Source organism: Capra hircus, chromosome 23 (assembly GCF_001704415.2).
Source record: "Capra hircus breed San Clemente chromosome 23, ASM170441v1, whole genome shotgun sequence".
Lineage (NCBI taxonomy): Eukaryota > Metazoa > Chordata > Mammalia > Artiodactyla > Bovidae > Capra > Capra hircus.
Genome location: NC_030830.1, coordinates 41,625,574 through 41,642,989, shown reverse-complemented (window position 1 = coordinate 41,642,989; position 17,416 = coordinate 41,625,574). Strand labels below are relative to the sequence as shown.

Genomic DNA, 17,416 nt, shown 5'->3' with positions numbered 1-17,416 from the left:
GAGTCACTCCCGCCGTCCTTCCCCAGGAGCAGGCAGGCACAGTGCCTGTGGTAGAGCCCGCAGGGGTGGCGTAAGCTGGTGCTTCTAGACCGGGGATAACCGCATGCAGCCTTCTTCAGCGCGTTGGAGACACTGTGACCTTGCAGGTGCTGACTTCTGTTTGTTCCTAGATGGCTTTGAGTGCTGCGTCGCCTTTTTACCGAGGCTATGTGTCAGACATTGACTGTCGCTGGGGCGTGATTTCTGCGTCTGTAGATGATAGAACTCGGGAGGAGAGAGGACTGGAGGTGGGCACGCTTTTCCTTTCCAGCCTTTTGAATCTGCAGGTGAAGAGGGGGGCTTGTCGCCACTCACAGTGCTGAAGTCTCCCTTACACCGTTTCCATCCTGAGTGGGTTAGTCACACCCGGGAAGAAGCTGGCAGCTCATCAGCCTGTCTGGCTCTATGGTGTGTTTGGGGGGAGAATGTGGGAAATGTGATTTGGTTGTGGGGGGAGGGCCCGTGCCAAGTCAATTTCCATCATTTGTTGTGATCTGTGTTTGGTTTGCCCTCTAAGATTAATAGAACAGGTTTTCTTTGTTTGGGAGTCAGTGCTGATGGCTGTTTTTACCAGAAAGCTTTTGGCGCTACATGAGTGCTTTGCCTATGGTGCTTTCTCTGCTGGGGAAAGCACAATCCGTTGTCAGATTCCTTGGCCCCTTATGAAGGGTGAGTTTTGCCTAAGAAGTGCAGGTCTGTGCCTCTTGCTTGCATGTTGAACTCTGACCCTGCACCTCTCCAACCAAGAGTGTGCACCAGAACCGCCCATAGCGCTCTTTAAAAATAGTTACCCAGCCCTGCCCACCCCCAGACCCAGCGAGCAAAGCAAGTCCAGAACTGAGAAGCAGGCGTGCGTGCTAGTGAAGGAGGAGTTCCTCACAGGTGATGCTCATGTTCTTGACCAGGGCTGCGCTACTGCTGCTCTGGTCGTTATATGATTGTGCATAAATTGTTGACCGTGCTAAGTACAAATAAGCTTTAAAGTAGACATTTTAATGGTTTTTTAATGGCTTAAGCCAGATTTTTTGGTTTGCATTATGAAAGTGAAAGTTTCAGTGGCTTAGTCATGTCCAGCTCTTTGCAACCCCATGGACTATATATAAGCCCACTAGGCTCCTCTGTGCCTGGGATTTTCCAGTAAGAATACATGGTGGGTTTATATTTTTGCTCCCAACATGGGCATTTTCTAGTCTTAATAATAATGATGAACCACTTGTACCAAAAAAAAAAAAAAAGAAAAGAAAAGAAATATGTATGTACATTTAACTGAGATCTGAGAACAGATTAAATTGTCTCCAATTTTTTTTTTTTTTTAATTCTAATACTTTTCAGGGTTCATAGCTATTTTTCAGGATCTCATGTTCAGGTTGGACAGTTTTATGTAATTATTTATAAAGCATGTAACCTTTTAATATAACTACTTGGGGCATTCGTCTATTTCCACATCACTGTATATGGCATTCGTTTGCATTCTTTCAATTTTAGCCACTGAAGAACAGCCACTATAGGATCAGTAAGTCCCGATACGACTCGATCGACAGTTACTTATCTGAGTGCGGTGAGAAATACAATGACATTGACCTGACGAAAGACAAGGAAATCTACGAACAGCTGTTGCAGGAAGGTAAGCCTCCATTCCCCTCGTCTAGATTTGACTGTAAGCCTTTAGTTCTTCAAAACTCTGTTAAACTCCTCTGCTGACTCCCATCTGGCTTCTATTTTTAATGTGAGGTCTCGTCACTTTTCTTCCGAGGCTGTTTGCCCTAAAGTTTCAAGTCCCAGATGCTTGTGAGAGCTTAACTTTTAGCGAAAAGAGCCGACTTTGGAGGTGTGTCCCTCAGATCCCCACGGGCGTCGTTTAAGGGGTGAACACAACTCCGACACGCCCCTCGGGTCTGCAGGATAAACTCGGGGCGGCACAAGAATCCTGCACAACCCAGCGTCTCCTAAGCTCCTAGCTGCCTTTCTTCAACACCCCCCCGCCCCGCCCTCCCCCCCCCCGAGCTGTCTGCCGTCCCCGGGGCATGGAGAGCAGCTCTGGAGCAAGCCTGGTGTGACCTCTCCGCAGGCCTCGACCACCTGCTGGCCCAGCATGTGGCGCATCTCTTCATCAGAGACCCGCTGACTCTGTTTGAAGAAAAAATCCACCTGGATGATGCCAACGAGTCCGACCACTTTGAGGTATCTGCAACAAATGTTTTAAAAAATAGAGAGCATGACTGCTACTTTCAGAGTTGCTGAAATGTCACCTCACTTCTGTAAAATTCTCGCTGTTCAGTTTTCTTTGTACGTCGAAGGGTATAGACAGTAAATAGTCTGCTTCACATGTTAAATATGAAATCATCTTAAGTATCTTCTGGATATGTGGAAAACTGGTTTTATTCTCTCCTGTTTGATTACAGAATATTCAGTCCACAAATTGGCAGACAATGCGATTCAAGCCTCCACCTCCAAACTCTGACATTGGGTGGAGAGTGGAATTCCGGCCCATGGAGGTATGCAGCCTGCGGGCCGGAACCAACTCTGTCGAACCTATTCCCACCTGACCGCCACCCACCCACCTATACCCTCCCTGGAGGCTCGGATAACACAGACAGCACCACAGATCGTGTGTGTCTGTGTGTGTCTGTGTGTCTGTGTCTGTGTGTCTGTGTGTGTGACGTGCAAGCCCAGTGGCTCAGGAGGACTGCTTTCCGGGAGTAGGCAGTGGGCAGAGGCTTCCGGCCCCAGGTGGGGGCTCAGGAGGTGCGTGGGAATGCTGTGACCCGCGGGGCCCCTCGGGGAGGCACAGTGGGTCCCTGACATCTTGGCCCCACGTCCAGGTTCAGCTGACGGACTTCGAGAACTCTGCGTATGTGGTATTCGTGGTGCTGCTCACCAGGGTGATCCTGTCCTACAAACTGGACTTTCTCATCCCGCTGTCCAAGGTAAGGACGGTGTTCAGCGTAGGGCTGGCTGTGGGTATCAGGATTATCATCTGATGCTCCTTTCTGTATAATACTTGTTTCAACTCTGACCTCACTTAGACCTGTTCCTCCTTAGAAAGTGTTCCCCTTCCACCCTGTTTTTTTCCTTTCAAACCAAAGCTTATTCTATAGATCTGGGGACCATTTTGGTGGAGACTCCTGGAAACAGAGTGCTGATGGTAGCTCCTTACTCGGCCCATTTGAAGGACATTCAGAGTTTCATTTGAATAGCCGCCAATTTCTAGACTTTTGATTTAAGATGGTGGTGGGAGGGGGTGTCCCCCAGTGTGTTTCATCCTGTCAGCTCCCAGGCCGGTCACAACCTCAGACTCGGGAGGAAGGGACGCGTGACTACTCAGTGCAGGGAGGGGGCGCTTCAGAGGCGCTGAGCTGGGGAGGTTTCTGGAGAATGCAGATGGCAGGGCACCATCGGAAAAGCAGATCTGAATCCGCCCCAGCCCAACTAAAACCAAGGTGGAGCTTTCTGGAAGCCGTTCAGGGCCTTGAACTAGCTCCAGGCTGTGAGGCTGCAATGCTGCAGACGCTGGGGGCATAGCCAACCGAGCATGGAGGCCTTGGGCTCCCGGCTGGAGGGTCTCGGCACAGAGTGGGGCTGGGAGAGGCTGCCGGGCAGAGTGGGGGTCTGCGGGGCTCAGGGCCAAAGCAGAGACAGCGGGACACGCTGCTTGTCCCGGCGAGCGTGGGAGGAGGACCAGAGCCACCGGGCCAGTGCCTGCCCCCGATGCCCCCTTCCTCTGTGGGCCACTCCCGCCGGCGTGCATACATGCACCCTGAAGAAGTCTGGCAGTCAGGCAGACCCTGCCTGCCCACTGCGCCTAGGCCCAAGGTGACCTGCAGGACTCTGCGGGCCCCTGTTAGCCTTGCGGAGCACCCCCTGGGGAGATCTGCCCATGTCATGGGTCCCCGAGAGCTGCCATTCTAAGCCTTTGCTTATGAATGTAAATACACTTGACCCTTGGACAACACAGGCCTTAGGGACTCTGACCCTCACACAGTCAGAAAACTACATGCAACTTACAGTCGGTTCCTCCGTATCCGAGAATTCGACCAGCAGCAGATCATGGAGTACTGTGATGTTCACTGCTGGAGAGCATCTTCATCTAGGGGGACACGCGTTGTTCCAGGGCCTGGTATAGATATCTGAAAGGCAGGAGACACTTGAAAACTTTTAATAGCCTTAAAGAGAAGAGCCCATGGGCCCCCAGAGTGTGTTATCCTGAGTAGAACACGGTTAATTTGGAAACTGGAAAGAATATTTTAAGAAATTCTCACTAATGCCCTTGAAGAAATTCTAGAGAAGAGTTGCGTCTTAAATAAACAAGCCCTGTGGATCAAAGAACATTTGGAGAGCAGAGGAGTTCTCAGAAACAATGTGGTAGCCACACTTTTAAAACTCGGTATACTCCCCAGTAAGCAGATGTGGTTGAAGGTCAAAGTCACTGATTTCGGGAACCAAGCTGAGTTCGTCCCTGTAGGACGGCAGAGAAACAGAACTCATGGGAAAAGCAAGAGAGAAATTATTTGAAAAGTTCAGTGTTTGTCTAATAATTAGAAGAAGAGAGTAGTCTACACAAAAGAGATGTGAGATACAATAAAGAAAATAAATGAATATAATTTTCCCTGAGTAAGAGTCCATTAAGGATGAGACAGAAATAGGTAAAGAAGAACTGAAATCTGGGAAGAATCTCAAAGAAAAGATCAGTTGTCCAGAAAGGAGAGGAAATTAGGCTACTTAGCTTTCTGCCAAAAAGAAGAAAAATCAGTTGGTCTCATTTCTCATCTGCAATATTAAATGCTGGAAGAGATGGAGAGAAGTCTCCAGAATCCTGAAGGTTAAAGAATCAGAACCATGGATGTCTCTGGCAGCCAAGCTAGTGTTTAAATTCCAAGTGATTCTAACAAAAAAGATGAAGTTAGGGCTCAAAGTCAGACAGAAATCTTATCTAGCAAAGGGTCAGTGGAAGGAGGGGAGTATTAGATGCTTCTTAATGGCTGACATCTGGAGAAAGAGTTTCAAGACTACTTGTCTGTCTAGTCAAGGCTATGGTTTTTCCAGTGGTCACATATGGATGTGAGGGTTGGACTGTGAAGAAAACTGAGCGCAGAAGAATTGATGCTTTTCAAATGTGGTGTGGAGAAGACTCTTGAGAGTCCCTTGGACTGCAAGGAGATCAGTCCTGGGTGTTCGTTGGAAGGACTGATGCTGAAGCTGAAACTCCAATACTTTGGCCACCTTGTGCAAAGAGCTGACTCATTGGAAAAGACCCTGATGCTGGGAAAGATTGAGGGTGGAAGGAGAAGGGGACGACAGAGTATGAGATGGTCAGATGGCATCACCGACTCGATGGACATGAGTTTGAGTAATCTCCAGGAGTTGGTGATGGACAGGGAAGCCTGGCGTGCTGTGGTTCATGGGGCTGCAAAAAGTCGGACACGACTGAGCAACTGAACTGAACTGAATTGTCTCACACTTAATGCTTAGAAATAGGATTTGTCGCCTCTAATCTCCTAGCTAAAGGGGGTGGGGAAAGAACAAAGGAAACTTTGGAGCCACAGCAGTGGGTCTCGGGCCATAAGCATGGGAAGAGTGTGCCCAGGAGAACACACAGTGGGGAACGTAAGATGAAGACAAATTTGAATAGACTGTGTCCTCCTATTCAAATGCTGAAAGCGGTGATCTAAAATGGCAGTGTGATTTGCATAAGCTACACCTAAAACATGGACAGATGTTGACAGTAAAGAGCTCCATAATGACCTTTTAAAAAGAACACAGGAATGGCCAAGTTGTAGCAGAGAAATGTGAGACAGTCTTCAATGAGATGCAGAAAGCAAGTTTATCCGCTTGCTCATCCAAGATCATTGAGAGACATGATTCTTTCTTTTTTTTTTTTTATCATCCAGAAAGCATAGCTTCTCAAGAGCATAAACGAATTTAAGGGCACTGTAGTGCAGTGGGTAAGATACTGGTCTGGGTGAACACTCAGTTGGCTTGCACCACCTACCAGCCTTTTCACCTGGACGGCTGGTGTCCTCTTGGCACCCCGGTGTGCAGGTGTAGAGTGGGGCCGGGCGGGCTGTCCTGAGGCCGCGCCGGGATGGTGGAGGAGACCACTAAACAACAGCGCCTTGCTCAGTAACTGACAGGCCACACAGTCAGAGGAAGAGAAAAGCCTCAGCGGAGGTGAACAGCATGGCTAACAAGCCCGGCTGTGTCGTTTGTATCACAGATCTCATACCACACGTGCCTTTTGAATGCCCCGAGGAAGAATATCAAAAACTAACCGAGGGAAATTTTCACTTCTCAGAACTAGACAGCATACAGTAAGTCACATTTCCACCAAAACTCATCAAGAAAATGTTCAGGAAAAATTTTTTGGAAATTTTAAATTGTTTTCCTAATAGATTCTAGATTAAATCAAAATTAGAACTGTAGATTGTATAGGAAAATGAGGCAGGCAAAGCTGGTCTCAAGGGAAAACCATAGCTTTAAATGCTTTAACAGAAAGATTAAAAATAAACCTAGGTAGTCAAATTCAGAATCTAACGAGCAGGAGTGAAAACAGACTGAAAAAGGAATTTATGAAAGCAGAAGTTACAACTGTTGATCTTTGTGACTTTTTGTCAAGACTAAGAAAAATGCAAGTGTTGATTAGGATTGAAGCCAGACATATGAGGATTATTATTTGAACATGTTCCTAGAACTGTCTACATTAATCCGAAGGTCATCTGTACCTTTAAAAACAAATAAATACCTGTAGGAATTAATGGGTGTGAAGGGCAAAGCTGATCCAGGACTTTGTCTCAGCCGTCCCTTCCAGTGTGACCTCTGACTTATGTCCATTTTGTATATTGGAGTGTCCCCTAAGATTTCTTATGTTGATCGAAATAAATGAATTCACGAAGAGGGAGCTGGGGGCTCCTGAGGGAGTGGGCAGAGCCCCAGGCGGGCAGGCAGTGTTGGCGACCTGCCCACTGCCAGGTGGTTGGGTGAGGCAGCAAAGCCCTGGGCAGGGAGGACTGAGGATCCCCCACCCGCCAAGGCAGCAGGGACTCAGCATTTCCCTCCATGCCTCCGGCTGTGAGCTGGGACAGCTCCCTGCCTCCCCAGCACCATACGTTCCCCCCAGTTTTCCCAGGCAGCCTCCATGCGTGTAAGTTTCACATGGATTTCTAAGGTGCATGTCTCTTCAAGTTGCGCCGTTATTGAAAAGCACATCCCAGGCTGGGGCTGAGAGACACCACTCCACGTGAGCGTGCAGCCTCTCTGGCCGCAGCCAGCGCTGGGGGTGGGAGGGTTCCTCACAGGTGGGTCCCCACCGCAGAGGGCAGCGGCCCCACCCACGTGGGAGCACGAGTGTCCCCGACTTTGGGAACATTCTGATGTGGCCATGATGGTTTTCCTCCTTAGGTTGATGAGAACATGAAGGTCGCCCAGAAGCGAGATGCCGTCCTGCAGGAACTGTTTTATTTCAGGAAAGACATTTGCAAAGGTACCACCTTTTCTTGCATTTCTGGGGTCCCCGGAGGCCGCACCAGTTGCTAACGCACCCCGCACCCCTCCAGCAGGTGGCAACGCCGTGGTGGACGGCTGCGGCAAGGCTGCGGGCAGGGCGGAGCCAGCGGCCGAGGAGTACGCGCTCATGTCCATCGACACCATCATCAACGGCAAGGTAGGGCCTACCTTGGCCTGCTCCCCACCTGCCTGCCCAGAGCCCCCCCAGGGCGCCCCTGCCTGACCGCGCACTGCTCCTCGCAGGAAGGCGTGTTCCCCGGGCTGATCCCCGTCCTGAACTCCTACCTGGAGAGCATGGAGGTGGACGTGGACACCAGGTGCAGCATCCTGAACTACCTGAGGCTCATCAAGAAGAGGGCATCCGGTACGGCAGCCTCCGCTTTCCTTTGTGCTTTAAAAAAGAATCTCTTAGCATAGGCAGAACCTCACAGTCTTAAAATACTCAGTTTTTAAAGTGGTTTTTTATTAAAGTATACAGCATCCTGATCACTGCACTTGTCCGGGTAGTAGCATCTCTGCAGTTACATACACCTTGTTGTCTTTCAGAGTCTGCTGTGAAAAGAGAATCAGCAGCGCTTTTTCTCTTACTGGTTCATAAACCAGTGTTGAATCTTTAACCCGATGGCATTTCAGGCGATGAAATACCGTACGTGGATAGTTTGACATTATTGCCCAACTGTGTGTGCTCTGCAGCACCCCGGGCTCTATATGAGCTGGTTCCAGGGTCAACCAACTAAGCACACAGCTCGGACTCGGGCCCACTAGCCTGGCTCCCTGCAGGGGCGCCCGGGGAACCCCTGCTTTCCCGCTTTGAGATCCCGGTGGCCCGGGAGCTGTCAGCTGTGACTAAGAGGACATCGACTCGTGTGTTTCGCTTGAGGCCTCTGTAAGGTTTCCAGAGCCAAGAGGGTGACCCCCCAAGTGCTGTCTCTGCGGGTTTCTCTCTGAGTGCATCTACGCACTATTCTGTGTCCCTCTTGGATCGGGTCTCTCTGGGGAGCCCAGAGCCCCCCGTCCAGGGCAGTCTCTGACACCGATACGGGCAGGTCTGGCTGGACGGGAGGACACGGACTAGTCAGCATGCGCTGGCTCCTGTGTCTTAGGGCGGGCGGCGTCCCCGTATGGCTGGCACCCAGCAGGCCTCACAGCAGCAGGCATGTGTGTTCTTGCCCCTGCCGGCAGCATGAAACCTTTCCCAGAAGGAGTTCTCCAGACAAGGTGGAAACCGTCTTGTTCCCAGCCCCTGCCCTGTGGCTCGACCCAAACGCCTCTTGACTCTTCTTCAGGGTTGTGTGGTCCAGGCGCTAAATGTCGCCTTTCTAAAGATAAAACGCAAACCCAACAAATAAAAAAATGCTACTAAGTTGTCATTAAAAAAAATTATTTTCCCCCCGCCAGGAGAATTAATGACAGTTGCCAAATGGATGAGGGAGTTCATCGCAAAGCATCCCGACTACAAGCAGGACAGTGTAATAACTGACCAGATGAACTATAGCCTTCTTCTAAAGTGTGATCAAATCGCAAATGGATCATGTGAGTGCCCAGAGTTACTCGGACCAGCGTTTAGGAAAGCAAGGCACAGTGGAAGTAAAAGCGACTCTTCCACCTAGACGCCCCGCAGGACGAGAAGCCCTTCCCCGCGTTCCCGAAGAACTGGCGGCTGGACCAGCTGTGTGCATTGTGTGAGGAGCAGGTGGAAATAGTGCGCTGCGCTGGCAGAAGTGGGATTCAGCAGACCTAGAGTTTATACAGTGTACATGTACATAGTAAAGTATTTTTATGATTAACAATGTATTTTAATAACATTGTATCTAAGGTTCTCATGAGCTGGCTTGTACATTTCTCAATTCTGACTCTGGAGCAACTACTGTCTGAAGCAGTTTTGTAAATGTAACTTACCGGTAACTGTACTATATCTGCATTCCAGAGTTTAAAATGTTTACTGTAAATGTTGGCTTTTTTTTTTTTTTTTTTTTAAAGGCTTTAACCTGGTACCTGATTCACTGAAAATTTTGTCACTTTACCTTGAAAACAGATTGTCCTGCTCATTTTCTTTGCATCATCTCCTTTGGCATATATGTAAAATCACTTTTGAATCCACCAAAGTGCTTCAAGGGAAAGCTTGGGGTTCTGACGCCTTATCTGTGACAATTCTCTCATAATTTGAATAGCTAATCCCTTGGTAACCCTGTCCCAGGTTTTCCCTACTAAAACAAAACCCACTGAACTGATGGTACTTCTTACCCACATTTGCTAGTTTTGGTGTTAAGTTTGAAGACAACTCTGGAAGAAGAAAGACTCTTGATTTCACACGTAGTGATTATTGGGGGTGTTTTGGTTTTTTTTTTTTTAAGGACAAAAATGGGGAGAATTGTTTTTTTCCTTGTACATAACAAAACTAATATCAAAATGCCACCAGCTCGTCTCTTGTGGCCCGTTTTTTCTGATTGCTGCTGTCTACTTAAATTTTCAAATCAAATGCAGTTGCTGAAGTTTTTGTTTTGTTACTTTTCCTCTAGTTTCCAATAAGCATATTACAGACATTCTTCTAAAAGCCATTTATTCTAGATTTTACCCAAGGAATATTCTGCGTACTACTTAGCTTCTCTGCAAAAATCATGATATGCACTAAGTTTTGTGAATCAGGGCCCTAAATGTTTAATTGTAAATAATTTAAGTTGCACACAATTGTTAGAGCTTTTTGTTGAAGTTTTTCTCCGATTAATGTCTTAACTGCTTCTGAAATAACTATGTATAGTAGATTATGCAAACCTTTACAGGCATAAATATTTAAACTGTCATGCTCATTTTAAGAAATTTGCCATAAAGCTTCAGCTAAGCCTGTTCATTTGTGCTATATTTCTTACATGTATTTTGGAGGATAAAAGAATGCCTATTTTCCCTTTGCAATTTGCTTATGTAAATTCAGGTTGTAAAAAGGCAGTAAAATGTTTGTGGTATGAGGAAATAAAGAATGGAATTAGCATTGTGAAAACTCTTGAAAGTGAGTTCTGCAACTAATCGGATGGTGGTGAATTTTTTTTAATTAGCCCAAGTATGCCAGAAAATGATTTCTTCATCATGCTCCATCCTCAGCTCTTTCTAGAAAGAAGCACAGTGATGAGAACAGATAGATGCCTGACCTCCCCAGGAGTCCTCAGCCCTGTGGGGAGGGGAGCAGTGGCCGCTGGACATGAATTTTCCTTTTATTCCAAACCGTCACCGTGCTGAGTCAGCGATCATGTGGTGAATTACATGCAAGTAACTCAGGTGCTCTGTGCACCGTGGAGAATCCGCTCAGACTGGATCAGCAGGCCCAGCAGACAGCCACTGCCTACCTATGTCTTCAGACACGCATCTCTCACCTACCCCCGACCCCTAGTTCATCTGGTCCGTCCACTTTTCTCAGCGTCACCTGCTGGTCTGCTTTTATCTATCTGAATGATCCCAGGGCAGGGTCACTGCCAAACAGATCTGCATACGCGTCTTTGAAGTGCAGCTCTGGCTCAGTGGGCCTGGGGTGCTGCTGGTCTGTGGACCATGTTGAGTAACAGGGACTTAGATCACTCTTGTACCTCAGACACACATCCGTTCTAAGTCAGCTGATACTGATCTTTCATGTGTATATGAAAATTCAAATGGCAGCTCTGTGTCTCTATCCAGGACAAAGCATCACCTTTTCCTCCTGAACACAGCTGAGGGTTCAGGCTTTGGGGGGAAAACAGTGAGATAAGCGAAGAGTGCCTTGTCGCACTCACTTAGAACACAACTGGCCTTTTCTTGACCCATCAAGTCTCCTGGATTTACAAGAGGTTTCCAAACAAACAAAACCTGTGAAGGAGGCTTCCCTGGTGGCTCAGTGGCGACGAATCCGCCTGCCAGTGCAAGAGACGCGGGTTTTTCGATCCCTGATCAAGGAAGATCCTGCATGCCACAGGACAGCTAAGCCCGAGAGCCGCACAGCCCTCGGGCCATGGCTGAACCCACCACCCTGGAGCCCATGCTCTGCAGCAAAAGACTCCACCACAGTGGGAAGCCTGCGCCACGATTAGGGAGTAGCCCCGCTTGCCACAACCAGGGGAAAGCTTGTGCAGTGCTGGAGACCCAGCACTGGAAGAAACAGAAAAGTTTACAGACAGACCCCTGGCGGTCTTGTGTTGTTAAAACTCCAAGCTGCTGAGGCAGGGGGCTTAAGTTCGATCCCTGGTCAGGGAATTGAATCCGTGTGCCTCATGGCTTGGCCCGGCCCCAGGATTCTTCTGTCTGCTGCCCAGCCTGGCCCCAGGATGCTTCTGTCTGCCGCCCAGCCTGGCCCCAGGATGCTTCTGTCTGCCGCCCAGCCTGGCCCCAGGATGCTTCTGTCTGCCGCCCAGCCTGGCCCCAGGATGCTTCTGTCTGCTGCCCAGCCTGGCCCCAGGATGCTTCTGTCTGCCGCCTGGCCCCTAGCTATTGGTGAGCCTTTCTGTCTCAGTGGAGGGCACTGGCCTGGGCCCCCTTCCTTCTGAACTAGCACCTACACAAAGAGTGCAAAGTGTGGAAACCCAGGATGAGGCCACATCTCAGGAGGTTCCTTGGGGACCCTGCAGAGAGAAAATGTAACAGCATCCTTCAAGCACTGGTGGTGTCAGATGTGGGGGAAGAGACCTGGGCTATGAGCCTGGGATTCCGGGGCATCAAGGTTCTCTGCTGGGGAAGGGGCCCTTCTGAGAACTGGACATGGGCTGTTTAACAGCAGGGTTCTTACGGGTGCTGCTAACAAACTTTCCATTTAGATTAAGGCTCCCTGCTCCTACGTTCCATGAAGATAAGCCACTGAGATCTCCCAGCTGCTCTCTCCTCTTGATGCTTTTGTGTAAATATTTTAACATTCCCTGTAAATGCTTCTGAACATGTAGGCCAAGTGATATTTACAGAAGTGTAAATTAGGAGGGAACCAATGTCTGGACAGGATGCGAGGAGGCCTTAGCAGGTGACCTTGGCTGGGAAAGATGCACTCCTCAGACTACAGTAAGTCTACACACAAGCAAGTTCTGTTCATGTTCTGACCATGTTCAGAAGTCCAACAAAGTTAGCCTAGATGCCCGACTAACACAATCGGCTATATAGGACTGTACTGTAATAGGTTTATAGCACTTATCACACAAATAATACATGAACAAACAAACAAAAGATAAAACATTTTTAATCTTACAGTTCTTTGAAAAGTACAGCAGTACAGGACAACAGCTGGCATACATACAGGGGCTGGCATCAAGTGAGCAGGCAGGAAGAGTTACCGACGAGGAGGGAGAGAAGGTGGGAGACGGCAGAGCTGAAGGGTCAACAATAGGAGACAGGACCAGCTGCAGTTTCACTAAAGCCTGACTGTGAGGGAAGGCAGATTTGCATCTTTGAAAATTCAAAACAAGGTTTGTACTTAGGAGACTTGCTGTATTTGCATTATGATATCAATAACCTCAGATATGCAGAGGACACCACCCTTATGGCAGAAAGTGAAGAGGAACTCAAAAGCCTCCTGAGGAGAGTGAAAAAGTTGGCTTAAAGCTCAACATTCAGAAAACGAAGATCATGGCATCTGGTCCCATCACTTCATGGGAAATAGATGGGGAAACAGTGGAAACAGTGTCAGACTTTATTTTTGGGGGGCTCAAAAATCACTGCAGATGGTGACTGCAGCCATGAAATTAAAAGAGGCTTACTCCTTGGAAGAAAAGTTATGACCAACCTAGATAGCATATTCAAAAGCAGAGACATTACTTTCTTGACTAAGGTCCATCTAGTCAAGGCTATGGTTTTTCCAGGGGTCATGTATGGAGTGAGAGTTGGACTGTGAAGAAAGCTGAGCGCCGAAGAATGGATGCTTTTGAACTGTGGTGTCGGAGAAGACTCTTGAGAGTCCCTTGGACTGCAAGGAGATCCAACCAGTCCATTCTGAAGATCAGCCCTGGGATTTCTTTGGAAAGAATGATGCTAAAGCTGAAACTCCAGTACTTTGGCCATCTCATGCAAAGAGTTGACTCATTGGAAAAGACTCTGATGCTGGGAGGGATTGGGGGCAGGAGAAGAAGGGGACAACAGAGGATGAGATGGCTGGATGGCATCACCAACTCGATGGATATGAGTCTGAGTGAACTCCGGGAGTTGGTGATGGACAGGGAGGCCTGGCGTGCTGCGATTCATGGGGTCGCAAAGAGTCGGACACGACTGATCTGAATCTGATTATTGGTATTTACGGTAAATGGAGGCTGAAATTGGCTGGATAGTCCCTAAAGCCCCTTTCATTCTTAACATTTAGTGAAATGAAACATCACAAAGTATGTGCGTGCATGCTAAGTTGCTTCAGTCATGTCTGACACTGTGCAACCCTGTGAACTGTAGCCTTCCAGACTCTTCTGTCCGTGGGATTCTCGAGGCAAGAATACTGGAGTGGGTTGCCATGCTCTCCTCTAAGAGATCTTCCCCACCCAGGGATCGGACTTGTGCCTCTTACATCTCCCGCATTGCAGAGGGGTTCTTTACCACTAGCACCACCTGGGAAGCTCATGAAGTCTGGAAGATGCAGTAAGAGCAATAGACTCTATAGACTCCAGACTTTATTTCAAACAGCATTACAAAGCTGTGGTGATCAGCGTGGAATTCATATAAAAACTGACCAATGGAACACAATAGAGAGCCCAGAAATAAATTCACATATATTTGGTCAGTTCAGTTAGGTTCAGTTGCTCAGTTGTGTCTGACTCTGCAACCCCATAGACTGCAGCACACCAGGCTTCCCTGTCCATCACCAACTCCCAGAGCTTGCTCAAACTCATATCCATCGAGTTGGTGATGCCATCCAACCATCTCATCCTCTGTCATCCCCTTCTTCTCCCACCCTCAATCTTTCCCAGCATCAGAGTCATTTCCAGTGAGTCAGTTCTTCACATCAGGTGGCCAAAGTATTGGAGCTTCAGCATCAGTCTTCCAGTGAATATTCAGAACTGATCTCCTTTAGAATTGACTGGTTGGATCTCCTTGCAGTCCAAGGGACTCTCAAGAGTCTTCTCCGACACCACAGTTCAAAAGCATCAATTCTTCAACACTCGGCTTTTTTTATGGTCCAACTCTCATATCCATATATGACTACTGGAAAAAACATAGCTGTGACTATACGGACCTTTGTTGGCAAAATAATGTCTCTGCTTTTTAATATGCTGTCTAGGTTGGTCATCGCTTTTCTTCCAAGGAGCAAGCGTCTTTTAATTTCATGGCTGCAGTCATTTAGTTTAAAACAAAAGAGCCAATACACGATGGGGAAAGGACAATCTCTTCAGTAAATGGTGTAAGGAGAACTGGACAGCCACATGCAAAAGAATGAAATTAGACAACTATCAATAATAACACCATACACAAAAATTAACTCAAAATGGGTTGAAGATTTGAATGCAAGACCTGAAACCAGAGACTTCTAAAAGTCAACGTAGGTGTTAAGCTTCTTGATATAGGTCTTGATGATTTTTTAAAATTTGACCCCAAAAGCAATAAAAATAAACAAGTAGAACTACATCAAAGTAAAAAATTCTTGCAAAGCAAAGGAAACCTACCAAAAATGCAACCTACCGAATGGGAGAAAATACTTGCAAATCTTGTATCTGATAAAGGGGTTAATATCCAAAATATATTTAAAAATCCATACAACTCAATTTGTGTGTGTGTGTGTGTGTGTGTGCGCACGCGTGTGTTAGTCGCTCAGTCGTGTCCGACTCTGCGACCCGATGGACTGGAGCCCACCAGGCTCCTTTGTCCGTGGGATTCTCCAGGCAAGAATACTGGAGTGGGCTGCCATTTCCTTCTCCAAAAAGGCTGATGAAAGAATGTAAAATCAAGATGATAACTGTACTCAGCAGCACAGTCGCAATAAAGCGTCACTGAGATCTGAGGAAGTATTATACAACTCAATAGGAAAAAAAGAAATCTCATTAAAAATGGGCAGCGGACATTTTCCACGGTGCACATTTACCCAGTGCTGCCCTGAAAGATGCCCTGGGTACCCCATCTCACCAGCACCTCCCTCCTAGGACCCAGGGCATTCGGCCTGACAGAGCGAGCTGGGAAGCGTGACCATCTGCAACTTCATCTTCTAAAAAGTTAAAGTTCCATGACCCCCTCCGCACACCCCGGCCCCGCCAGCCTCCGAGCTCCCAAGAACCAGAGGGCGCCTACCCTGCTCCTGGGCTCCCCGGGACCAGAGGGAGGGCGCGGTCGGGGGCTGCGTCTCTCCGGTTAGTGCTCCGGCTTTCCGCTCGCACCACCTCGCCAGCGGCAGCTCCGGGGTCTCTCCTTCGCGCTCTGAAGCCCCTTCGCGCCGTCGCCGCTTCGCTCCCCTCTGTCCGCGGCGGGCGAGGCTCCGCAAGCTTCTCCAGCCGGTGTCCGGTTCTGGGCCCGGCGGCCAGCAGGGGGCGCGCGACACTGTTATTGGCGCAAAAAAAAGGTTTTGTTGTTGCTGTTGTTTGTTGGGTTTTTGTTTGTTTTTTTGTCCCCAGATTATCTTTAAGCATCTTCCCTGTGGTCCAGTGGCTAAGATTCCAAGCTCCCAATGCAAGGGGCCTGGGTTCCATCCCTGGTCAGGGAACTGGATTCACACGCCACAGCTAATGCCTGGCACAACCAAATAAATAAATAAAAACGAATAGTTTTTAAAAGTTCCTCCTGGAGCTGGTGATGGACAGGGAGGCCTGGCGTGCTGCAATTCATAGGGTCGCAAAGAGTCGGTCACGACTGAGCGACTGAACTGAACTGAATGAAGGACATCGCTAAAACCTCAGTGGAAAGCATCCTACTAAGCCTGCTGACGGCTGACGCAGCCTGTAAATGACACAGTCTTCCGTGGAGGATATGCATCTTCCTTGGTAAGAAGAAATGGGCCCTTTTGATCCATTCCCTGTTATTAATATTTTTCCTTAAATAAAGGAACCACTGACCTGCTTCTCACTTTTGTTTCCAGCTTAGTGCTGATAGCTTCTGAAAACTACAGAGAATATATTAAACTGCTTGGACAAGAGAGAGACATTCTACATGCTAACGAGCCTGCGAAAATGAAGAACCCATTTTTCCCAGATGTATTGCAACTTTCCAGGCTTTCTACAAATGAGTCCTATTCTGCGACAGTCTGTGGGGCTCAAAGCATCCTGTAATGATACAAACTTCCACCTGCTTGTTGGTCAGTGAAGGTCTGTGCATGTGATCTCACTTGTTTGTTCCCGAGTGTTGATTTATTGCCCAAAGAAGCAAGCATATGGCCTCATGCATCGAGAGCAGAGACTAGAACTTCTACACTGAATCTACACTTTATTCCAGAAACCAAATTAACTGCATTTTCCTCAGGAGATAAGCTCTTACTTGAGACTTCTCTTACACAGTCGGAGCTGAGCAGGATTGCTTCTCCTGTTTTCAGTGAAGAAATTCAGCCTCAAGATCACCTTAGGGATGATGATGTGGTGACGGTTACTGCATTGTTTTACCTGAATTGTCCTTATGTTTAATTAGTATTGAAGAAAAGTTGAGATTTATAACATTTAAAGCAGTACATCTTGGTTACTCATAAATGTATACATCCCATCCTTTTTGAAAAGAACTTTGTATGATTTTATAAACTCTATGTCAGATTTATATGAATGAGTTTTGGTAGTGCCCTCTTTCATGGGGCTTTGGTATGTTTGCGATATTGAATTACTTTTCCTCGGCATTCCTTTTATCCTGTCGTCTCGGGTGAGCCTTTGCTAGGCTTTCCACACTGTCACAAGTGGTGAATTCTGAGTAAAGTATGATTTTCTGTTTGTCAAATTAAACGTGAGCGTTTCCTGGGGCAACTGCACAGCTGCTGGTAGTACTGAATTAT

At 47.8% G+C, this 17,416-nt stretch overlaps 1 protein-coding gene across 2 annotated transcripts in view; it reads left to right on the top strand.

Moving 5' to 3' along the window:
• Positions 1–10,547, top strand: part of GCLC (glutamate-cysteine ligase catalytic subunit) — a 45,113-nt gene extending 34,566 nt beyond the window's left edge. Inside the window, exons 8-16 of one of the 2 annotated variants that reach the window (XM_005696442.3) lie at positions 171–287; positions 1,525–1,663; positions 2,108–2,220; positions 2,442–2,534; positions 2,862–2,966; positions 7,435–7,516; positions 7,593–7,696; positions 7,783–7,903; positions 8,938–10,547. In XM_005696442.3, coding sequence (XP_005696499.3) covers positions 171–287; positions 1,525–1,663; positions 2,108–2,220; positions 2,442–2,534; positions 2,862–2,966; positions 7,435–7,516; positions 7,593–7,696; positions 7,783–7,903; positions 8,938–9,149 — 1,086 coding nt within the window. In that variant the 3' untranslated portion in view covers positions 9,150–10,547. Of the gene's footprint in view, positions 1–170; positions 288–1,524; positions 1,664–2,107; positions 2,221–2,441; positions 2,535–2,861; positions 2,967–7,434; positions 7,517–7,589; positions 7,697–7,782; positions 7,904–8,937 lie in introns of both variants that reach the window. The other variant, XM_013973861.2, reaches the window with a different exon arrangement.